General features: G+C 31.4%; 1 protein-coding gene across 1 annotated transcript in view; it reads left to right on the top strand.

The window, feature by feature from the left end:
* LOC127724298 (voltage-dependent calcium channel subunit alpha-2/delta-3-like) overlaps positions 1-21,806 on the top strand; it is a 140,355-nt gene that overhangs the window by 85,663 nt on the left and 32,886 nt on the right. Inside the window, exons 6-12 of the mRNA XM_052231259.1 lie at positions 2,394-2,525; positions 3,701-3,767; positions 7,204-7,354; positions 10,738-10,905; positions 16,776-16,934; positions 17,415-17,493; positions 18,964-19,013. Of these exons, the coding sequence (XP_052087219.1) occupies positions 2,394-2,525; positions 3,701-3,767; positions 7,204-7,354; positions 10,738-10,905; positions 16,776-16,934; positions 17,415-17,493; positions 18,964-19,013 (806 nt within the window). The remainder of the gene's footprint in view (positions 1-2,393; positions 2,526-3,700; positions 3,768-7,203; positions 7,355-10,737; positions 10,906-16,775; positions 16,935-17,414; positions 17,494-18,963; positions 19,014-21,806) is intronic.

Raw genomic sequence — 21,806 nt, 5'->3', positions numbered from 1 at the left:
GTACTAAGATTGACAATAAATACACTACTGTAAACTAGACTATCATATTGAATACAATGTAGTATACTAAACTGACCATTAATACAATGCTGTATCCTAGACTCATAATGAATATATTGCAGTATACTAGACTGACATAATGAATACACTGCAGTATAATTAACTGACACTGAGGTGTCTTCCCGATTGTGCCACTTTTTGAAATTACAGGTAAAAAAGTAATGAAATTTTGTGGGACAACCGGGAATATGTTTGTGGGACAATTGGGAAGTTTAAATGTGGGACAATTGGGAATTGTTGTGATAGTAATTAATTTGTTTTATAGTGTGTAGCAGGTAATTACAGGTAACTAATCAATGTAACATATGAAATATGAAATAAACATGAATAAATAATAATATTAACATGTTTTATTTTGCACATAATAGGTACAGTTGAAGTATCATCAAACATAGAATATAATATTAAGTCATAAAATAGCACATATCAAGCACTACTCAATTCTACATAAATGTGTACTAAAGCACACAAAATAAACAGTTTAATTCATTAAAGCACACATATGACACAAAGAGCAGATACTATAAAGCAAAGCACACATACTGCAGAAGGTACAACAATAAAGCACACACAATACATAAGTACAACAATAAAACACACATAATACATAAGTACAACAATAAAGCACACATAATACATATCATAAACAGCACAACACAACACATCATATGATTGCAAACAATTTAGTCCAAGTGTAACAAATAAGAGGCAATGTTAGCATGCTTAAAAACACTAAATTAACCATTCTGAAGACGATCTACGGCTTGGTACTAGATGATGGTCACTTCGTTTGCTGCCTGCTCTTCTTTAAGGTAGTTCAATAACGTGTACATGTTTGGGTGTTGTTCTTGGATCATCTTCTTCATGCTTCTTTGTCATCCTTCGAGGTGGTTTGTCGTCCTTGTTCCTTCTGTTTGGTAACAGCTCTATCGCTGTCTGTTGCTTTCAACCAAGTATATTGTGACGTAGTCTGTAAACTGAGTAATATTTGATGTTGAGTCCAAATTTTTCCATGTCTTCAAGTGCATGGAACCAGATGTATTCTATTTCAGCATGTGGTACAAGAGGAAGAACTGCTGCCCTGCGTATAATGCCTGATTCTCCTTTATAGTTGGTGACGAGTCCTGTTGACTGCGCTACGCCAAATACACTGGTTATATTTGAAAAAAAAAACCTTTAGTAGTGATTCCTGGAAAGGTTGATCTTGTAGAATTCTGGACAGCATCTTCGTAATCAATGAAGAAAGTTGTTGGGTTGAGGTGAATCTGACATTGGGTGCATGCAGTTTTCAGTAGTAAAAAAGAATCTTGTGTAAATGTCATCTGCCTTCCGTGGTTAAAGTGCAAAGACTAGTGGAATCATTTTTCAATCAACAAGTGCACGTATAGAGGGTACAGTGTAAACGAGTTTAAACTTTTTTTTTTTAAATTGCATGCATTTTCTCTAAATTTATTCAAAAACTTAGAAAAAAAGTTATTTAAATTACGGTATGAATATTTGTTTTTTAATGAAACGTAACATTATAGAAATATTTCATAACTCGGAAATGTTATATTATTTAATCAAAATTAATCTGATGATTTAAAAAGAAAATCATAATATTTTATACATTTACAAAATTGAAATTAAATAATAGTTTGAACATGTAATAATTAATTCTTGTTTATTTAGCAAAATAAACAACAGTAACTTTGTTTAATTAAGAACATTTTACTTCGTAAAATAATGTGGGACAATCAGAACTTTTCAGGTGGGACAATCAGAACTCTAAAATATAAAAAAGTGGGACAATCGGGAATAAACCGACACTGAATACCATGCAGTATCCTAAACTGACAATGAATACACTGTCATATCCTAGACTGACAATGAATACACTGCAGTATCCTAGAATGTCAATGCAGTATTCTATATAATAGACTGATTCAATGATTACATTACTGTATATTAGACTGACAAAATGAATACTCTATTGTATATTAGCATGACAAAATGAATACACTATTGTATATTAGACTGACAAAATGAATACACTATTGTATATTAGACTGACATAGTAAACACTGCAGTATACAATACTGACATAATGAACACACAACTGTATACTAGATGAACAGTGAACACGCTACTGTATACTATACTGACAATGAATACACTGCAATATACTAGACTGACATAAAGAAAACACTACTGTTTATACAAGACTTGCATACTGAATACACTATTGTATACTAGACTGACATACTGATTAAACTACTGTATACCAATTAAAGAACAAAGACTACAAAGATTTCTTTAAATTAAAATTATGATGATCACATTTGTTATTTAAGCTCCAGAGATTCAGAATGGTGTAAACTGGACACAGACCTTAGATGGACAATTCCAGAAAAATCACAAAACTGACCAATCCTCAAAATGGCAGTACTTTTGTAGTTCAGATGGTTTCTTCAGAATTTATCCAGGTTTGTATTTATTATTATTATACCTTACATATATTTCAAACAATTCTATTGGGTAAAACGTTATCACGTGACATGGAATAATTCAGTTAATTTTCATTCAATTGCAAGGAAGAACGAATAACCCTAAAAATTTACACCAGCGTTGAATAACCCTATTATTCACCGGCGAATAACCTTTTAAGTTTGTTGATTTGTACTCATGAAAATGATGTCACAGACGTAAATAAACAAAATGGCAATGTTCAAGTTACAGGAAGCCCATTGATCGAGAGAAGAGGAAATAAGGCTTTTGACGTGCATCTTGTGCCGATGATATCTCTAATAACGGTCCTTTTCAGGGCCATCAATATTTTATAAAAAGAATCTACCTTTGTTGTACATACGAGAATTCTAAGACACAAATTACATGTATTTTTGACCGTCAACTAGTGTTTGTTACTGACTCAAGTAAGGGTAAGTGCTTTTACAATGATTCAAAATGCCCTTCCACTGTTAATTCGGTATAATAAAACAATTGTGGCCCCTTAGAAGCGATGAATATCCAAAATTGTCAACCCTTAAAAGTTATTTCACTTCGGGCAGTACATTGGATGAATGTCTCCAACCAGATCTTGTAGAGTCCTCCTGTGTTAAATATTTTGTCAAAAACAACACTTTTAACAGGTTTCCTGAAGTTTCATCAAAACTTTAATTTAGATGGGAATTTAAGTGAGAAGCCAGCAAGTTTTCAAAATTTTTAGATCAACAAGAAAAAAGAACCATTATAACTGAATTCATGAGTATGTCACACCTGTAGAACTGGCTGTTGATAGATATTTTCAAAGTTTAAACATGATATCATTTTTCTGTATTTAGTTTTATTTTTACCCTGTAGGTTTTTTATGAGAGTTAATAGTTTGATTACTGTCTATGCAGCACTTATTTACAACCAGATTGACATAATCAACATAGATTTTGAAATGCAGAAAAAAATAATAGTGATAAAGAAACAGAAGACAAAAATCTGGTTTCAGTTCTGCAAGAGGGCTATAGTTCTAAACTAAATTACCTTACAATCTCAATACACTCTTTTTTGAAGGAAAAACAGTTTTGAAAAAGATGTACATTTAATAGTCAGGATCTAGATAGTTAAGAATAATAGGTAACCCCTTTGATTAATGTTCTGTTTATTACAGGAATAAAATGGCCAAAGAATAATACAGATGGGAGAATCGATACTTTTGATTGTAGAATGAGAAGTTGGTAAGCTATTGTATATATAAATAAGAAGATCTGGTATGAGTGCCAATGAGACAACTATCCATCCAAGTCACAGTGTGTAAAAAGTAAACAATTATAGGTCAAAGTATGGCCTTCAACACAGAGCCTTGGCTCACACCGAACAGCAAGCTATAAAGGGCCCCAAAAAGACTAGTGTAAAACAATTCAAACAGGAAAATCAACGGTCTAATCTATATAAAAAACGAGAAACCAGAAACACTTATGAACCACACCAACAAACGGTCTATTAGGTTAAATAATTGGGAATAAAACAAAATGTTAGGTATATGTCAATTGAAGAGCAACCTAAAAACAAAATGTGAAAACAACATCCAGAGGTCAACATACATTTTCCATTGAACAGCAGGTTAGAAAACAATTAAGTTGTTATGGAAGATATTATAGTTCCTTTAAAACTGTGTCTTGATTTCACTTGTTGAAATTTAAACATCCATTGAGCTCACTGCTAAATGAACAACATGTTCTATGTGAGCAAGGAATAAACTAGGCTTTATATTTTTTTTAATATCTATGATCTAAGCTTTAAAATAATGAATAAGAAATTGTGCCTCAAAAAAAGAAAAGTTTGATGATCAATCCACATTTTTTATAGATTTACCATGTTTATTGTTTAATTTAAAGTACAAATAAGTTGGGATATCTATTTGATTATTATATTTAAACAGACTATATATCCAACATTTCCTTGTCTTGCTTGTATATGTCACTTCAGGTGAGACTTGTATGCTTATAATGTAAAAGTGTTTTTACATATTTTCTTCTTTATTAATGTTGATATCTAAAACTTTGTACTTTAGTCTATATTTGCTTGTTTGTTTTGTTTGTTGGTGTTTAACACCACTTTCACCAACCTTGGCTATATTATGTCAGCCTTTTTTTAGCTCACCGGGGCTGGAAGGGCCGCATGTGAGCTTATGCCATCACTTGGCGTCCGTCGTCGTCTGTCGTCGTAAACTATTTCAAAAATCTTCTCCTCTGAAACTACTGGACCAAATACCTTCAAACTTTAATTAAATGTTCCTTAGGGTATCTAGTTTATAAATTGTATCCGAAGTTTTGATCCATCGACAAACATGGCCGCCAAGTCTAAAAATAGAACATAAGGGTCAAATGCAGTTTTTGGCTTATATCTCAAAAACTAAAGCATTTAGAGCAAATCTGATTTGGGGTAAACTTGTTCAATTGGTCAAGATCTATCAGCTCTGAAATTTTCAGACGAATCGAACAACCCATTGTTGGGTTGCTGCCACCGAATTGGTAGTTTTAACAAAATTTTGCAGTTTTTTATACGCCCGTCAAATTTTTGACGGGACGTATTATGTTATACAAATGTCCGGCGTCCGTCCGTCTGTCTGTCCGTCTGTCTGTCCGTCTGTCTGTCTGTCCGTCCGTCTGTCTGTCTGTCCGTCTGTCTGTTCGGCGTAAACATGTCGCACCGTAACTTGAGACTGACTTATCCAAATTTCATGAAACTTAACATAGTTGTTTCTTATGATGGTCAAACGATCTGTATACTTTTTGGTGAAAATTTGATAAAAAATTTTTGAGTTACGGGACTTAGTAACTAAAACAGGTGTGTGTTTTTTTTCACATGTCGCGCTGTATCTCAAAAACAATTTATGATTATTGCTTAAAACTTTACACACTTCTTAGTTATATTAATCTTAAGATCTGTATACTTTTTGGTGATGATTCAAAATTTTATATTAGAGATATTGAGTATTTTGTTAAAAAAGGGGGAGGGGTTTTTCACATGTCGCACGGTATCTCAAAAACGATTTATGAATATTGCTTAAAATTTTACACACTTCTTAGTTATGTTAATCTAGAGATCTGTATACTTTTTGGTGATGATTCAAAATTTTATATTAGAGATATTGAGTATTTTGTTAAAAAAGGGGGAGGGGTTTTCACATGTCGCGCCGTATCTCAAAAACAATTTATGATTATTGCTTAAAATTTTACACACTTCTTAGTTATATTAATCTGAAGATCTGTATACTTTTTGGTTTTGATTCAAAATTATATTTTAGAGATATTGAGTTTTTGTTAAAAAAAAGGGGGTTTTCGCATGTCACGCCGTATGTCAGAAACTATTTATGCTTATTGCATAAAAATTCACACACAAGACGACGGGCGTATCATGCGCTCATGGCGCAGCTGTTTATTGTTATTATTTTGAATATTATTATAGATATATATAAACTGTAAGCAGCAATAATGTTCAGCAAAGTAAGATCTACAAAAAAGTTAATATGACCATAATTGTCAATTGACCCCTTAAGGAGTTATTGCCCTTTAAAGACAATTTTACACAATTTGTTCATCAAGTTTGCTAACATTTAAAAATCTTCTCCTCTGAAATACAGGTGAGCGATTCAGGCTCTTGAGCGCCTCTTGTTATGGGTTAAGGGAGCATGGGTTCATAGAGAGAACCACCAACCTTTAGGAAAACAGGCAATTCATGTCAAATAATATTGTAGTCAAACACACCTCACCACAATCTGGATTGGAACTCACAATCTCCAGAGTTGTCAGGCTGGTGATCACTGTAAATGATCTATTTAGACCACTTGACCACCGAGGCCTCCTATCTGTCTGTAATTGCCTTGCCCTATATATAATCTTTTCAGCTTTCAGAGTTCATTACTCGATCAAGTTTTTATGATTTTTTTTCATTGGCCACCTGACTCCATTTTAGTAACAAGATATACTTGCCGTAGAATTTATCTAGAACCCTCATTTGTTATTGGCTTTTACATTAGAAATGGAAATGTAAGACAAACTTGACACCAAGATAATCATATAAAATTACCGTCTTTTGATGAGGCATACTTGTCTTTTGTTCGACTTTTGAAAAACTGATATTCACTGAGGCTGAAATGAATATTAGTTTTTTGCAAAAGTCAATTAGACCACATATTTCCCGAAAGAAAAGACAATAATTGTGTTATTCCATATTTCAAGTTGAAGAAAATGTATTTAATGATAATTATTTACCAAAACCAATTATACATCAAACATTTTACCATAGTTATACACAGAAAAAGCAAGAGATGTTAAGTGCGGAGAATATCACTTTTCTTCTGGTGAATATTCTGTTTTATTTAATCCAATTCATATAGAGAAACCTATTAAAAGAATAACTCCTTTTGTTCCAATGCAGTACTTTTACAAGGCAGGCTACAACTACAGTGACCTATAGTTGTTACCTTCTACATCATTTGGTCAATGTTGGAGAGTTGAATTGCAATCATACTACATCTCCTTATTTTTATATGCACACTTTTGTTCAGAAGTTACATGCATTCAGTAGATTTAAAGCAGTATGGCTACCTTTTTTGACATGTAGACTGTGACTATTTTATGAAACAATTAGATTGTCTTTTCATTTTAGGTATATAAAAGCAGCAACTACTCCAAAGAATATTATAGTATTGATAGATTCCAGTGGCAGTATGAAAGGTCTACGTATGAAGATAACACATTCTACAGTGGATAAAATATTACAGACACTAAGTGATGAAGATCATTTTAATATTATACAAGTAGGCACTATCTACTGTGGATTCATTGTTATTTGTGGGATACCTATTTTTCGTAGATTTCGTGGGTCTTGTTGACTACAAATTTAAATATTTAAACGAAGTACATATTTTATATACGCTTGTATGCAGACTTTGGAAAAAACCATGAAATCAAATATCCACCAAAATACATTTTTTCCTCAATCCACAAAAATTAGTACCCACTGAAATAAAAGAATCCACAGTAACTAACTCTTTTTCATTTAATATTTGACTATAAACCTGTTCATACAACCTTTAACCTTGCCCAATATTGACATCGGCACATGGGAAAATATAGCAATTTTCTTTAAGTTTTATTGCAAAGTATAGCAGTTTTATTACATACTTTATTGGCTTGCTATGAAACTAAATACGAAAAGGTTTACTAACTACCTCTATGAAAATTACTTCCATTTACAAATAATGAATGATACAAATCCATTTACAACTGACACATCTAGCTATGTGTTCTACAGATGTTAACACAATGTACTAAACTTAATGGTACCTAATGCTGGTTTTATTAGATTTTATTTAATGGCAAAATTTAAAAAAGAGCTAGATACACACTGTACTAAAACTGTAAAAAACTATGCAGTATATTCAACATTTATGCAACATAACATGCTCTGAATTTTCCCATTTTTTTTTCTTCAAAATTACTGTTACAATTACACTGTTTGGTCATTTGGCATCTTCATTGCTGTAATTTAGAATTAAAAGTGGTCAGAAGCTATACTTCTAAAGTATAATTACTAATTATTTAAAAAAACCAACAATTTTTTAATTTACATAGAATTTTTATAAAGAAAGAAGAAAAGATTGAAGAAATAGGGAAAACAAATTTGTCATTAACATATAAAATTTAAATCATAGGTATTTGTCACATTGGCTTCCACTTCACTGTAAATAAATGATTAATTATATGTACTAACTTCAAGGCTTCAAAAACGGTCATATATTCCGGACATTTGTATAATGTCCGGTAAAAGTCCGGCTGGGCAAAGCACGAAACGGTCATCTACTTTTTAGTTTTCAAGGCTTTCTTATGAGACGGTCATTTTAACATAATCGCGATCTTTTTGACCCAACCTTTTGCCTTTAACAGCCACACATTTCCGGTCATAAAAGTGACATGATCATTAAGTACTATCAAAACAAACCCTACTATAATACCTTATCATTTTAATCAAGGCTAATTAGTTGTCGGACAGCTGAAATTTACCTGTTCAGGTGACAGGTAAACTATTTTGAACCGGACATTGATGGGTCTATTTAAAGTTATTTTCTTACATTTCACCGGTTTGCATCTAATTAATTTAGTCAAAAAGATTTAAATTATCAGAAATACATTAACAAATATGATTTGATGAAAAAATTAAAAAGGTGAAAATGAAAAATCGTCAAAACCACGTTGTTTGAACCAGAGACATGTCTCTGTTTGAACTAGTACACGTGTGCGCAGGTGTGAAATTTAATTATGCATCCTAATGTCTTCAAAAAATGCTTAAATTGTCATTGATACCTTTTTCTCACGTTTATTTCGAATATTTTCTAGAAGAAATAACGTAGAATGAGCTACTTACACTCATTCATGCTTTGCAAACGTACACGGAATTTACGTATCCGTCTCTGGTCCATGTTTTACCATTGTCAAGACAACATCCGGTATTTTAAAAACGAAAGTAAAGTTTTTGACAACCTTATTTTGCACAAATAAAGAGTCTAAAGCAGATATAAGTACGCTGATGTTGCACTGCCAATTTAACAGTTTACGTCAGAACTTCGAATTTGAATCAAAGAAAGTTTTAATTAAATAATATCGGTTTTTTTTAATGTCAATCATTGGGATGGCCAACTCGGCAACTGATTACCATAATTGCCTTTTGTTTATTTAGTCTTAAGAGATTCAAATCAGGATAGTATATAAAATGACCGGCTGGCTAAAAATAATTTTGGAAGCCCTGACTAACATCCAGATGTTTTTGCTCTCATTCCTGGTTACACCTGTAGAATTTTAATACCTAGCATAATTGAGACTTTTTTTATTACCATTACCTTAGAAAATTACAATAGAATCAATAGATCAGCTAAGTAAACATAATTTGCAGTGAGCAAGCCTGGTATTGTATTTGTTGATCCTGTGACATTTATGTCGCGAAAGCGAGACATAGCGATCTTAGATTCTGTCAGTGGCAGCGGCGTCAACATTTAGGTTCAGTCTGTAGTTAAAGTTTTTTTTAGACATCAATAACTTTGTCAAACCTCCATGGAATTTTAGGAAATTTGGACAGAAGCTTGTTTATGACCAAAATACAGTATCCAGAGCAAAATTTTGAAAATATTTATTTTCTTCTTTTCCGTATTTTACTGATAAATGGACTTAGTTTTTTTTACAGTTAACTTTCAGATTCAGTCCAAAGTTAAAGTTTTTCAGTCATCAATAATTTTGTCAAACCTTCACTGAATTTTATGAAATTTGGACAGAAGCTTGTTAATGCCTAAAATGCAGTATCCAGAGCAAAATTTTGAAAATAAATTTTTCCGAATTTTACTGATAAATGGACAAAGTTTTTTTTTTTAAAGTTAACAAGTAGATACAGTCTGGGGTTAAAGTTTGTTACACATCAATTGCTTTGTCAAACCTTCATAGAATTTTATGAAATTTTGGCACAAGCTTTTTTATGATTAAGAGATAATATCTGAAGCAAACTTTTGAAAATATATTTTCATTTCCAGTATTTTTCTGATAGTTGGACTTAGTTTTTTACAATTAACATTTACAGACAAATTTTGGGAGTAAATTTTTTAAGATATGATACATTTGCAAACCTTCATGGATTGTTATGAGACTTGGATAAAGCTAATCTTCAAGACCAAGAAATAGCATCTAAAGACAAAGGTTGAATTTTTATGTAAATTCTGTATTTTATTGATAAATGGACTCACTTTTTAAGTCAACATTACACTTTTACACTGACAGCAGCAATCACAGGTGAGGCACAGGGTTCAGCGGAACCCCTTACGATTTTTTTATTTTCTTTGCAGAAAATGATTACATACATTAAAAACAACATTGAAAACATAGGTATAAATTCTTTTATCAAGGATTATTCTTTCAACCTGCGAAAGTCACAGCATGATAGACAGAGGGATTCTCGTCTTGTGGTGTAAACTATTTATATAAAGGTTTATATTTCAGAGGGTAGAAGGCCTGTTTGCTTCATACCTTATATATAGCGGGTAGATGCCTTATGTTTTGAAGTTTCTGTCTGTCATATAGAAGTTAAAGGTTCTCTTAACTGTATCATATCATTTTTCAATGATTCTTTTAAAGATCTTGATGTTGTTTATAATTTCAGTTTACAGATGAGCCATCTTATGTAGATGAAGGCTGTTCTAACAGAACACTAATACATGCCAGTGAGCCAAACAAAAGAAGAATGTTAGAGAAAGTCAAAAATATTAAACCTAGACAGAAAGCTAACTTTACTAAAGCTTTAATAGAAGCATTTGAATTGTTTGAGGAGGTATTGTATGGTGTGAGCTAAATTAGAAGCATATAATGTTTCAATTAATCGAAACATTTGAAGATTAATTATAATTTTATTAAACTGGTGATATAGATTTCCCATGAGAGGACAGCCAGGTGGCGCTGTCCAAGGTCATACTTCAGAGCTTGAGGATCTAGTTGTATTTTAGGGTGGGTACAATTTCACAAGAAAATCCCAAGTGGTGGGCATGTGAAATCTATATCACCAGTTTAATAAAATTATAATTAATCTTCAAATGTTTCGATTAATTGAAACATTTTATTAAACTGGTGATATATACGATTTCCCATGAGATTTTAGAGCACAACTAGATCATCAATCCACGTTGAATTGTTGAAAAACCTTCTTTAGGCCATGTTATTACCAAAAATTTCAAGTAATTATATCTTTTAATAAACATATATATACATTTGTACATTAATGTCCATCATCATGATCATAACATATATCATAAAAACAAAACATTTTACATTTAACTACTTGATGGTAAAATCTTTTGAGCTAAATTACTTTCATTGTCAGTAATAATTGTTTTATTATAAAATTTTTGAAAAGTTTTTGCTGATTTCCACCCTGCACTTTTCATAATAGTGTCTAATTTAAGTCCTTGACCTAATGCAGCAGAGGTTGATGCTGAATGACAGCTATGTGGACCAAAACATTCAATGTTTATTCCAGAACTTTTCATAACAATTTTTACCCATCTAGCAATACTACTTTTGGTGACAGGTTTGTAAGGTTTAACAGTAGAAATAAACACTTTTTGTTCTTTGTTCCGAAGAGTTTCTGTTTTTCTTACATACTCCTCATAAGTTCTCAAAATACACAATTTTTCATTGATAATATATCTATCAAATACTAAAGGTTTCATATGTACTCCAGGTTTAGTTTGTTTTAACAATTCACTAACATAAGCAACCATTGTGTTTCCTTCAATTTGAACATTATCTAATTCTAATTTATATACAGTTTGACATCTTTGTCCACTCAATAACATAAACAACATAGCTAGTTTTTGCGATAACTCTAATAAAGACAACTGTTCATTGTCCGGTATTTTATCAAAATATGTTAATACTTTGTTAACATCCCAAATTTTACTATATTTTGGTAAACTAGGTTTTTTAGTGAAAACACCTTTCATAATCCTTTTAACTAAAGTTTCTTTACCAATATTTCTATCACTAACTAAACTACACAATGCTGAAATAGCTGATTTAGCAGTGTTTATACCACTGTAACCTACATTCTGTTCAAATAAGGAATTTAAGAACTCAAGTAATACTTCGGTAGGGGGATCAAACAAATTGATTTCCCTTTCACTTGAAAATAATTTCCATTTCTTGAGATATGATTTATATTGTTGTGATGTACTAGATCTCCATGATTGTAGAATGATGTCGGCAACATTGCTTGAAACTCCTTTACTTTTGAGATGTTCCCTGACACACAAAAAATCCCAAGTTGAAGATTTTTCACTGGATGTAGTTTTTGTAGATTTCCTGGAAGTACTAAACTTTTTTGTGGTAGTAAGTATGGTTGTTGACAAGTCTGTTGTAGAAGAATTGGAAACCATACTTGAGTTGTCCAAATTGGTGCTACAATCAATGCTTTGTTGACTTTGTCTGTAATTAACTTCTGCAGCACTTTTCCCAGAAGACTGAAAGGAGGAAAAATATAAAAAAACATCAGAACTCGTCCATGAAAAAGTAAAAGCATCAATAGCCATTGCATTTAAATCTGGCAAAAAAGACACATACCGTTGTTTTTGTTTATTAATGCCAGATGCAAACAAGTCAACTGTTATTTTGCCAAACACTTGTTCAACTATCTCAAAAACCTCTGGTTTTAACATCCATTCCATATCCTTATTAAGTTTTCTAGACAATTTGTCAGCTGTAACATTGTCTTTCCCTGGAATATGTGCAACACTTAGCCAAATATTCCTATCAACACACCAGTGCCAAATCTCTTTACTAAGTTTATGTAAAGAAGGTATACGTCCCCCAAAATTGTGTATATAAGATACTGCCACTGTGTTATCAACATACAAACGTATATGTGTATCATGAAGCATATGTCCTAATGATTGCAATGTTGATAAAGCTGCTTTCAATTCTAAAAAAATGATATGTTCCAATATTTCAGCATGAGTCCAAAACCCATTATCAGTCAATTGGTAGGTTTTATTAAAACCACCCCATCCAGTCTTACTAGCATCACTATAAAAAATAACTGAAGGTTGTGAAATAGTCATTGACTTGTAGCTGAACATAATATTATCAATCCACCAATGAAGTAATTCCTTACTTCTAATATCCAACTCAATAATCGCATCAAAATTGCCTTGATTACCTTTCAAGGACTTATCTTTAAAATGTTCTAAATCCTTGAAATACAAAGGAGCATATTTCACTCCTGGTTCACTAGCTACCATTTTTCCTATTACTCTTGCTAAATCTCTGATTGTTACTTTCTTTTGATAGAGAAGCAGTTTACATTGTTCTATTAAACTCTTTTTCCTTTCAGAAGTTAACTGTAAAGTCATATTTAATGTGTTTATAATGAACCCCAGAAAAACAATTTCTTGAGTAGGTAAAAATACTGATTTTTCAGGATGAATTGTGAATCCTAATCCATCTAGTAAAGTAACAGTATCTTCAATATTTTTCAAACACTCATGATATGTATCACCCAATAACAAACTGTCATCAATATAAGGCACATTGACATGTCCCATTTCTCGTAATTTTCTATAAACAGGTTTTAACAATTTGGTAAAAACCCTTGGGCTGCTCGATAACCCTTGTGGAAGTAGTTTGAATAGGTAGTGATCATTTTTCCATCTAAATCTTAAATATTTTTTATCACTTTCTTGTATCGGCACACTATAATATGCATCTTTCAAGTCAACTGAAGCCATATATTGGTTTAGTTTAATGTTGTTAATAGCAGTGTGCAAAGTTTCCATTTTGAAATGTTTTTTGACAACATTATCATTGAATGATTTGAGATTTAAAATTACTCTAACACTACCGTCCTTTTTTGGTCTAATGAAAATGTTAGAATAATATCCATGAGTATCATTACATGTATTTGACACTTTTTCAATAATTTCTTTCCTTAAAAACTTTTCAATTTCTTTCTGAATTAAATTACTTTCGTGTTCGTTAAATTCAATTGTTTTAGGAATAGTTATTTGGAATGGTATATTGTCTAATTCAATAGTATAACCAGTTAAAACATTTCTTATCCATTTATCCAAAGTTAGTAAATCCCAGTTGTGAATAAATACTGAAATCTGTCCTCCAATAAAATTATCTGGAGTATTGTATAACTTGAACATACAAGTACTTACAGATGCATTTAATGCATTGTCTTTGGTTTCTTTAGTTTCTTTTTGTTTTTTGCCCAGAATTTGTCCTTTGGCCAGAATTTGTCTTTTGGCCAGTTTTTGTCTTTTGCCGGACCCCAATGACTGTCCTTTGACCAATTGTGCTTTCTTTTCCCTAAAAAAACACCTCCTGATTCCATAGATAACTTGTCTGACCTTTTGTCATCTTTGTCCAGTTTGTCTACTTTTTCACCCAGGTTGTCACCGAATAAAAATTCTGTAACAGGTGTGTCTACTTCACACAATTTCCTGTATTTTCCTGGGACTATAGGTTTTATCATCTGCTTTCTTTTCCTGTTTGCCGTACATATCCCATGAGTTAGAACTTTAAACAAATCTTTGAATATGGGTTTCGTTTCACTCATGTCCCCTTTAGTCTTAATAATGTTCAAAGCCTTGAGTACCATGACTAATGCTGAACTACATGTCTTGAGTCACCTTCTGCATCCCCACATCTCCTTCTCGTTTGGTTTTTAACAACTTCCATAACTCTCTGTTTACCAGAGGTACCTAAAAAATCAATTGAGCATTCATAAATGCTTGACCATTTAATCATGATAATAGAATTAATATTACCGTTGATTAAAAACGAACTTCAGTCTCAAAACCATTATCGTTCAATATATAGATATACTTTTTTGCTATATTTTGCTTTAATCTTAACTTATACCTACAGCAATATAATATATAATCTGAAAATATACCTTTATCTTTTTACAATTTTCTGGCACCAAATATTTGTCTGTTAACTTTTGATACTCCTCGTCTTTTAACGGTTTCTCAATGGCTGTTTCAGCAAGTTTTGCCATAGCACTGTCAATCGCAGGACCAAACTTTTTGTCCTCTTCATATTCTTTCTCTAACTCTAGAAAGAAGTCTTGGTCTACCTCATCTAGCATTTGGTCTAAAGAACAACCAACATCTTGGTCATCTTGTTCCTCCTCAGACTCCATACCGTCATCTGATATGTCTGATAATTCAGGAATGTCACTATCACTGACAGTTACTGTCCTATCGGACTCTTTTTGTGGATGAGTTATAGCTTTATTCAACTCTTTGCCACTGACTTTGTCTTGCAATTGCAGAATGTTCATGGCTAAATTAGCCATAATCTCTGTTTGAGATTTTTCCATGCTGGAAAACTTGTCCATCATGTCTTTCATTGTTGGACTTTTATTATTTTCACTCCCGTTAGTTTCACTTTCACTTTCCGGGTTCCCGGACATGCGCAGTATACCACTTCCCGCGGACATGCGCATTGCATCTGAACTTCTATGCATTACACTTCTAGTGTTAATATCAGTATCGTGGTTTCCCACCGTTTCAGAAACCTTTCCTGATTTCATTTTATAAATTTCTTTTGTACGACGTTTCACCATTTCGGCAAAATTGTTCCTTTCGGACGTCGATTGATCAATATTATTTTCCACCATTTTGTTGACCACTTTGGTCAATAGCAGTGTTAATCCAATAAATCCACACGATTTTTAAGCCATCACACAAAAATTACGGAATATCCATCATTGCATCAATCAAAAAAGTTAATCAATAAGAGAAAATACAAAAAATCAAACAAAATAATACAACAGATAAAAATGTCGAAAAACTAATCAAGCTCATTAAAATGCACGTACGACATCGGACAACAACGTGACCGCAATGACCTTGGACAGCGCCACCTGGCTGTCCTCTCATGGGAAATCGTCTATATCACCAGTTTAATAAAATTGGTTTTGAATCTTCACTGATCAACTTTATTGTACTATTTATTTTTTTCTAAAGCGTTCAATCAAATTGCTGTAAAGCAACTTATATTCAATTATCAAATTTGCTGTAAACCAACTTATTTTTGATTAATTTATTTACATGCTGGGTTTTGTTCATTGTGAATGTGGTGCAGGGGCTTCCTAACACCCTTGTTATTTGATAGCTGGCTAAATACTACAAAGTTAAAAATAGGGGAAAATAAAACAAAGTTTGAAATGAAAGAGAGTTTCTCTTAAAATAAGTTAGTTGCTGGCCAAATAATACAGAGTTAAAAATTGGGGAAAATAAAACATACTTTGCAGTGAAAGAGAGTTTCCCTGAAAATAAGTTGGTTTACAATATACCAATGTTGTAGTACTTGTAATTCAGGAAAAATTTCAAATGCTATGAGAACAATGAATTTGGCAAAGAAATTTCATACATTTGATTTTAGACTAACAATACTGTGTTCAATACTTTCCTTTGTCGATGCTATTTAAAAGCCTAAAAGTAATACAAAGTTTTTAAATCATTAAACTGTTCATTCATAGGTAGATGTTTAAAAGTTGTAAAATCATAGATTAAACACATAAGAATGACAAAACTCTGTTTACCAACTAATTTATCAGTCTCTGTATCTGGTATGCTTCAGTACCTTTACTCTTACTTTTAATGAATGATTTTAACCTTGTTTTATTTTTTGCAGGTGGAGTCAAATTTATCAAATAATTCTGAGCAGTCAAAGCAATCAAAACAAACTGAAAATCCTAAACTATGTAACAAAGCTTTAATGTTAATCACTGATGGAGCTCCTGAAAGTTATGAAAAAGTTTTTCAGGAATACAATTGGCCAAGTAATAAATCGGTAATAATCGTATTTAGTCAACTGCAGTATAACGGCAACAAAGTTAAACCGAATTTGTTAAATGTGAATGTCAAGCAAATATGCTTCTAATACCGTAATATATGCATGTAATTCCTTAAAAAGGTGTATACCATGAGACCTTCTTAATTTTGCTGTATAGTACAGATTAAAAGTTTTTGGAGATCCTACAGCTACGTTCAGAATGAGTAAAAGCAACCAACATGATTAATTATTCCTTTGTGGTCCATTTTCTTTTTATTATTTGATGTTTGTCATATATTCTTTGAAAAAATGACTGTACATTCTCGAAATAGTTGAATAATTTTTTTTGTTGCAGCATATATATAGCCAGATGTCATTGTCAGTCTGTATCACACAAGTACACAAAATGACTTGTACTGTACAGTTTATATCAGTATATGCTTTGACTTGCATGTTATATAACATTAGCAGTGATATTGTTACTGACTTTCTTTTAAGGTCAGAGTGTTTACATTTCTCATTGGAAGAGAAGTATCAGAGAGTCGTAATGCAAAATGGATGGCAGATGCTAATAGAGGTAGTAACTTTGTTTGATTTGTATTGACATTTTTTGTTTAGATAAATAGAATTGGTTATTACTAAAAAAAATTCATATGATCAAGCAGTCTTCATTGTCAGCTCCTCCCCAGTATTTAGAATTATTTTTGATAACCACACTTTAGTAGTGGAACAGATTATTTGCAGACTTGAAATTCAGTCGTTAGAAGATGTTGAAAGATTCAGAAATATAACAGATATAATTTTAATAAATCTTTATAAACAGACTTAAATTTGAAACAAATGTCTCAAACTTTATAGACCACAGAAAGAGCAGGCAAAACACTAGGTTCCAGGGAATCTGTAATGAAAAAACCCTAAAAAATGTGTGAAATATTTGTCACTGGATGTTAAGCAATCAACAAACAATCATACCTTCTAATATAGCAGGTGATATACTTGTGAAATCTGTACCAAAAATGAGAATTTTATCACAAAAAAGATAACATGAATTTGATAATTTGATAATTTGAGATTTCAGACAAACTACAGGAAAATCAGTTGACTTATGTTTTTTTTTATTGCCCACTTGGTATCTTTTCCCTCTTTTAATGCCCTACTTAATTAAAAAGGGGGCATTATTTTATTCTGGTCTGTCCATCCATCCGTCAATTAGTTTGTCCCTTTTCAGGTTTAAGTTTTTGGTTAAGGTAGTTTACCATAGAGTTGCATGAACACCATACATGCCAACTTTTCAAAATCTCCATGGGGGATTTTAAGCACAAGAGGACCTTATGCTCCTTTAATATTGTCATAAGTGTTCTTAATCTACTACTGTAATGTTTAAATGAGTATATATGTGCTTAAATACCCTTAAAACTCATTTGAATGCCTATTTTGAGGTGTTCTGTTTCTATAATAAAGAATTTCAAAATTCAGGTCAACAATCCCCATAAATCGGGATAGTTGGCAGATCTAGAACACACATTCTTGCTTTGATTAATATTTTTGTGAAAAAATGTTGATATTTCAATCTTATTAATAACATTATATTGATGTCAAATATTCTTCATATTTCTTTATATACTATATTTTGCAACATTGTACATATACCTTTTGAAATTAACTGGAATACACTTGTGGTCAACTTTTTGCACTAAGTGCAATTTAGAACTTGACATTATGTAAGGACACCTGTCTGTTGATGAAGACTATATATTGACTTATGGATGTCCTTTGGTTATTTGTATAGGCCTGCTGTTTTATTAATGTACACCAAACATCTCCTTTTAATTATATTCTAGAACTTGCATCAGGATATGACCTTGATGAGATAAACAGCCATCAGACTGCTGTTTGTTTGCTTTGTGATATATTTATTAGAGAATGATGTATCATGTACAATCCCCATTTATATTTTATCACAGTATTTAGACATTGCCAGATTATCCTTGATGGCTGTAATTAAAGCTAAACCATACTCAAACACTAGCCTTTTTTTATTTTATAGGATATTATACACACATATCTACCCTAGCAGATGTTCAAGAAAACGTTCAGGTAGTATTAATTTCCTAAATGTGACTCATGCATATTTTCTAATCTCAGATGTCAAGTCTATGAGGTTTTAATATTTATTTTGCAAAGAATGATGTCTACAGTTAAAATCAGGAAGGAATAAATCTGATTGTAATTGTATTTTTATGTCCAATGTTTTGTAGTTATGGGTATAATGTTTTCTGGTATGTTCTTCCATCTGTCCTTTAATTATACCCCTGCTTTAAAAAAGTGGGGTATACTGTTTTACCTCTGTCTGTCCATCAGTCCGTCAGTCCTTCCGTCCGTCCCATGAATATTTTTCGTCGCATCTTTCTCAGGAACTACATTACAAGGATTTCTGAAATTTGGTTTCAGGGTTTATATAAGTCAGCTATACCATGTGATGCGTTTTCAGATTCATCACTCAACAACTTCCTGTTTACCGAACACTTACATTGGGAGGTGGGGGTATCATCAGTGAGTAGTAGCTCAGTTTCACTTGTTCATCCTGTATCAGGTTAAAAATTTTTGGTTAAGATAGTTTACAATGAAGTTGTGGTCAGATCAACTTGAAACTTAGTATACATGTTAATTATGATGTGAACTTTAAAAGTTATATAAAAATTCAGATTTTAGCCCTGATTTCACCATTCACTGAACATAACCATATGATAGTGCCATCAGGGTCCTATGGACACATATTATTGTTATTAAATTATTCAAAGAATGTCAATGGAAAGTGTTGAAACTTTATTATGTTTGAAATTAAGCAAGACTATGAAATTGATTTAAAATTTTATTTAGAATATAAAAAAGTGCTCTTGACCAATGAAATTATAGGATTTGGTTTTTCCTTTATTGTGAAGAATGATTGTAAATCAGGTTCTCAGTAATGGATTATCCTTTTGTTTAGGCCTATTTACAGTTCAAAACATAGAATTTCTATAAATGAGTTACAACTGCTCCTAAGCACATTTATTGACTTGAAAGGATAAAGAATGAAACTGAAGAAAAGATGAATTTCGAAACAAACAGAAAAAAATCCAAATAAGTTTGAAGTTAACCAGTGTAGTTAAATTGATATTCAATGTTATAATGTGAATATTTATAACTTCAGAATTATGAAAATATAAATAATATCAAAGCGATGCAAAAAATAAGAAAAAAAATTGAAATTCAATATAACCTTAATATTTAGCTATTACACTTACCAGTACTCAGATTACTGTATCTGCCGAAAATGCAGGAAATTTAAAAAATATTTGAATTTCATATAAAATGCATTTTATTTGAACATTTCAGATAAAAACGTAGTATTTGATTTTAAGAGCTGGAAAAAAATATAGACTGTGAGATAAAATTTAGTTGTAGCCAAGATTTGAATTTATCGATTTGAATTGTAAATAAAAAAAGAAGATAATTCCTGGCTAAACTATTACATAATTTACATTCATACTCACAATCACGAAACTTATACAATTACTACCATTTATCTACTGTCTAAAACACAACTTATTAAAATTTCTGAAATTATAAGACAGCTCTTACGCTAACGATCATACTTCATCCTGAGAAAGGAATTATTCTCATACATATACATGTTTTATTTTTTCAAATTCATGACTTTCTTATTGTTTACATGACAGCAGTGTACTCAGTGTACTTATATTAAATCAATGATGAATCTAAAATCTTTAAAAATAAATAGATTTGGTTAATTTATAACAATGGACCTCATGAAAAAGTTTTAGAAAATCTTTTGGTTGCTGCTTTATCTGTCTGTATATCCTAATGAACAAAGAGTTTAAAGATGTTACTGTGCTTCTTTAAAAGGTCAATACCAATTTGCTAAAAGGTTGTTAGTATGAAGCAAGTGCATCGTAATAAAAAACATTCTTGCCATTCAATTCCTGTGATTGACAGTCTACTTACTTTACAAGTTGGAATTTTTTATCAGAAATTCAATATCAGGAGCACTAGTATGATTTGGATATGGAAAATTCTATCATAAGGGCACTTCATAAGTAATTTGTTCTTACATTGTTTTATTGAGCAATAAGTTATTACTTTATTTTCTGACAAAAAATGGTTACTCAAATATTTTTTCTTATTTTTGAAAGCACTCTCAAGCATATATTTCTTGTAGGACTATTATGAAATTAACATAAAAGGTTTACATTAGCAATCTCGGATGGGTTTGAAAGTCAATGCAAATCAATTATTTTTACTGGAGTTATGTCCCTTTGAAATGTAAATTCTATGGAAATTTTGGATTGTATCACAGTGACATTGAGCCCACAATTCTTGTCAGAATTTTTATTTTAAAATTTATAGGTTCATATCAGTAATGTCTTGGATGAGTTCAAAATCAGTGCTGGTCAACTGTTTTAACAGGAATTATATCAATTTGAAATATATTTTCTATTGAAAATTCCATTGCAAGTACTCTCTCACCTACATTTCTTGTCCAATTTTTATGAAATGTATCAAGAGAAGTTCACCTCAGCAAGGTCTAGGACGAGTTATGTCCCCAGAAATGAAAATCATCTGGAAAATTTCATTGTAATTGATCTCACTCATACCTTTCTTATAACATATTTGTAAAAAAGATTAAAAGAACCCAAAAAATATTTGGATTACTCTTCTATTATTATATTTATAAAATATTCACTCTTTCAGTTACTCTTCAGGCGTATGTGTTAATTCGTTAATGTTTGAATTTTAGAGCGAGGGTAAAGGCATCAATTATTATAATAAAAATATGCAATTTCTATAAATCTTTCAAATTATTAACAAAAAAACTAAATAATTATT

The sequence above is a fragment of the Mytilus californianus genome, unplaced genomic scaffold, assembly GCF_021869535.1.
Source record: "Mytilus californianus isolate M0D057914Y unplaced genomic scaffold, xbMytCali1.0.p SCAF_1, whole genome shotgun sequence".
Lineage (NCBI taxonomy): Eukaryota > Metazoa > Mollusca > Bivalvia > Mytilida > Mytilidae > Mytilus > Mytilus californianus.
The sequence above is the reverse complement of the archived record's forward strand: the minus strand, read 5'-3'. Positions and strand labels throughout refer to the sequence as shown.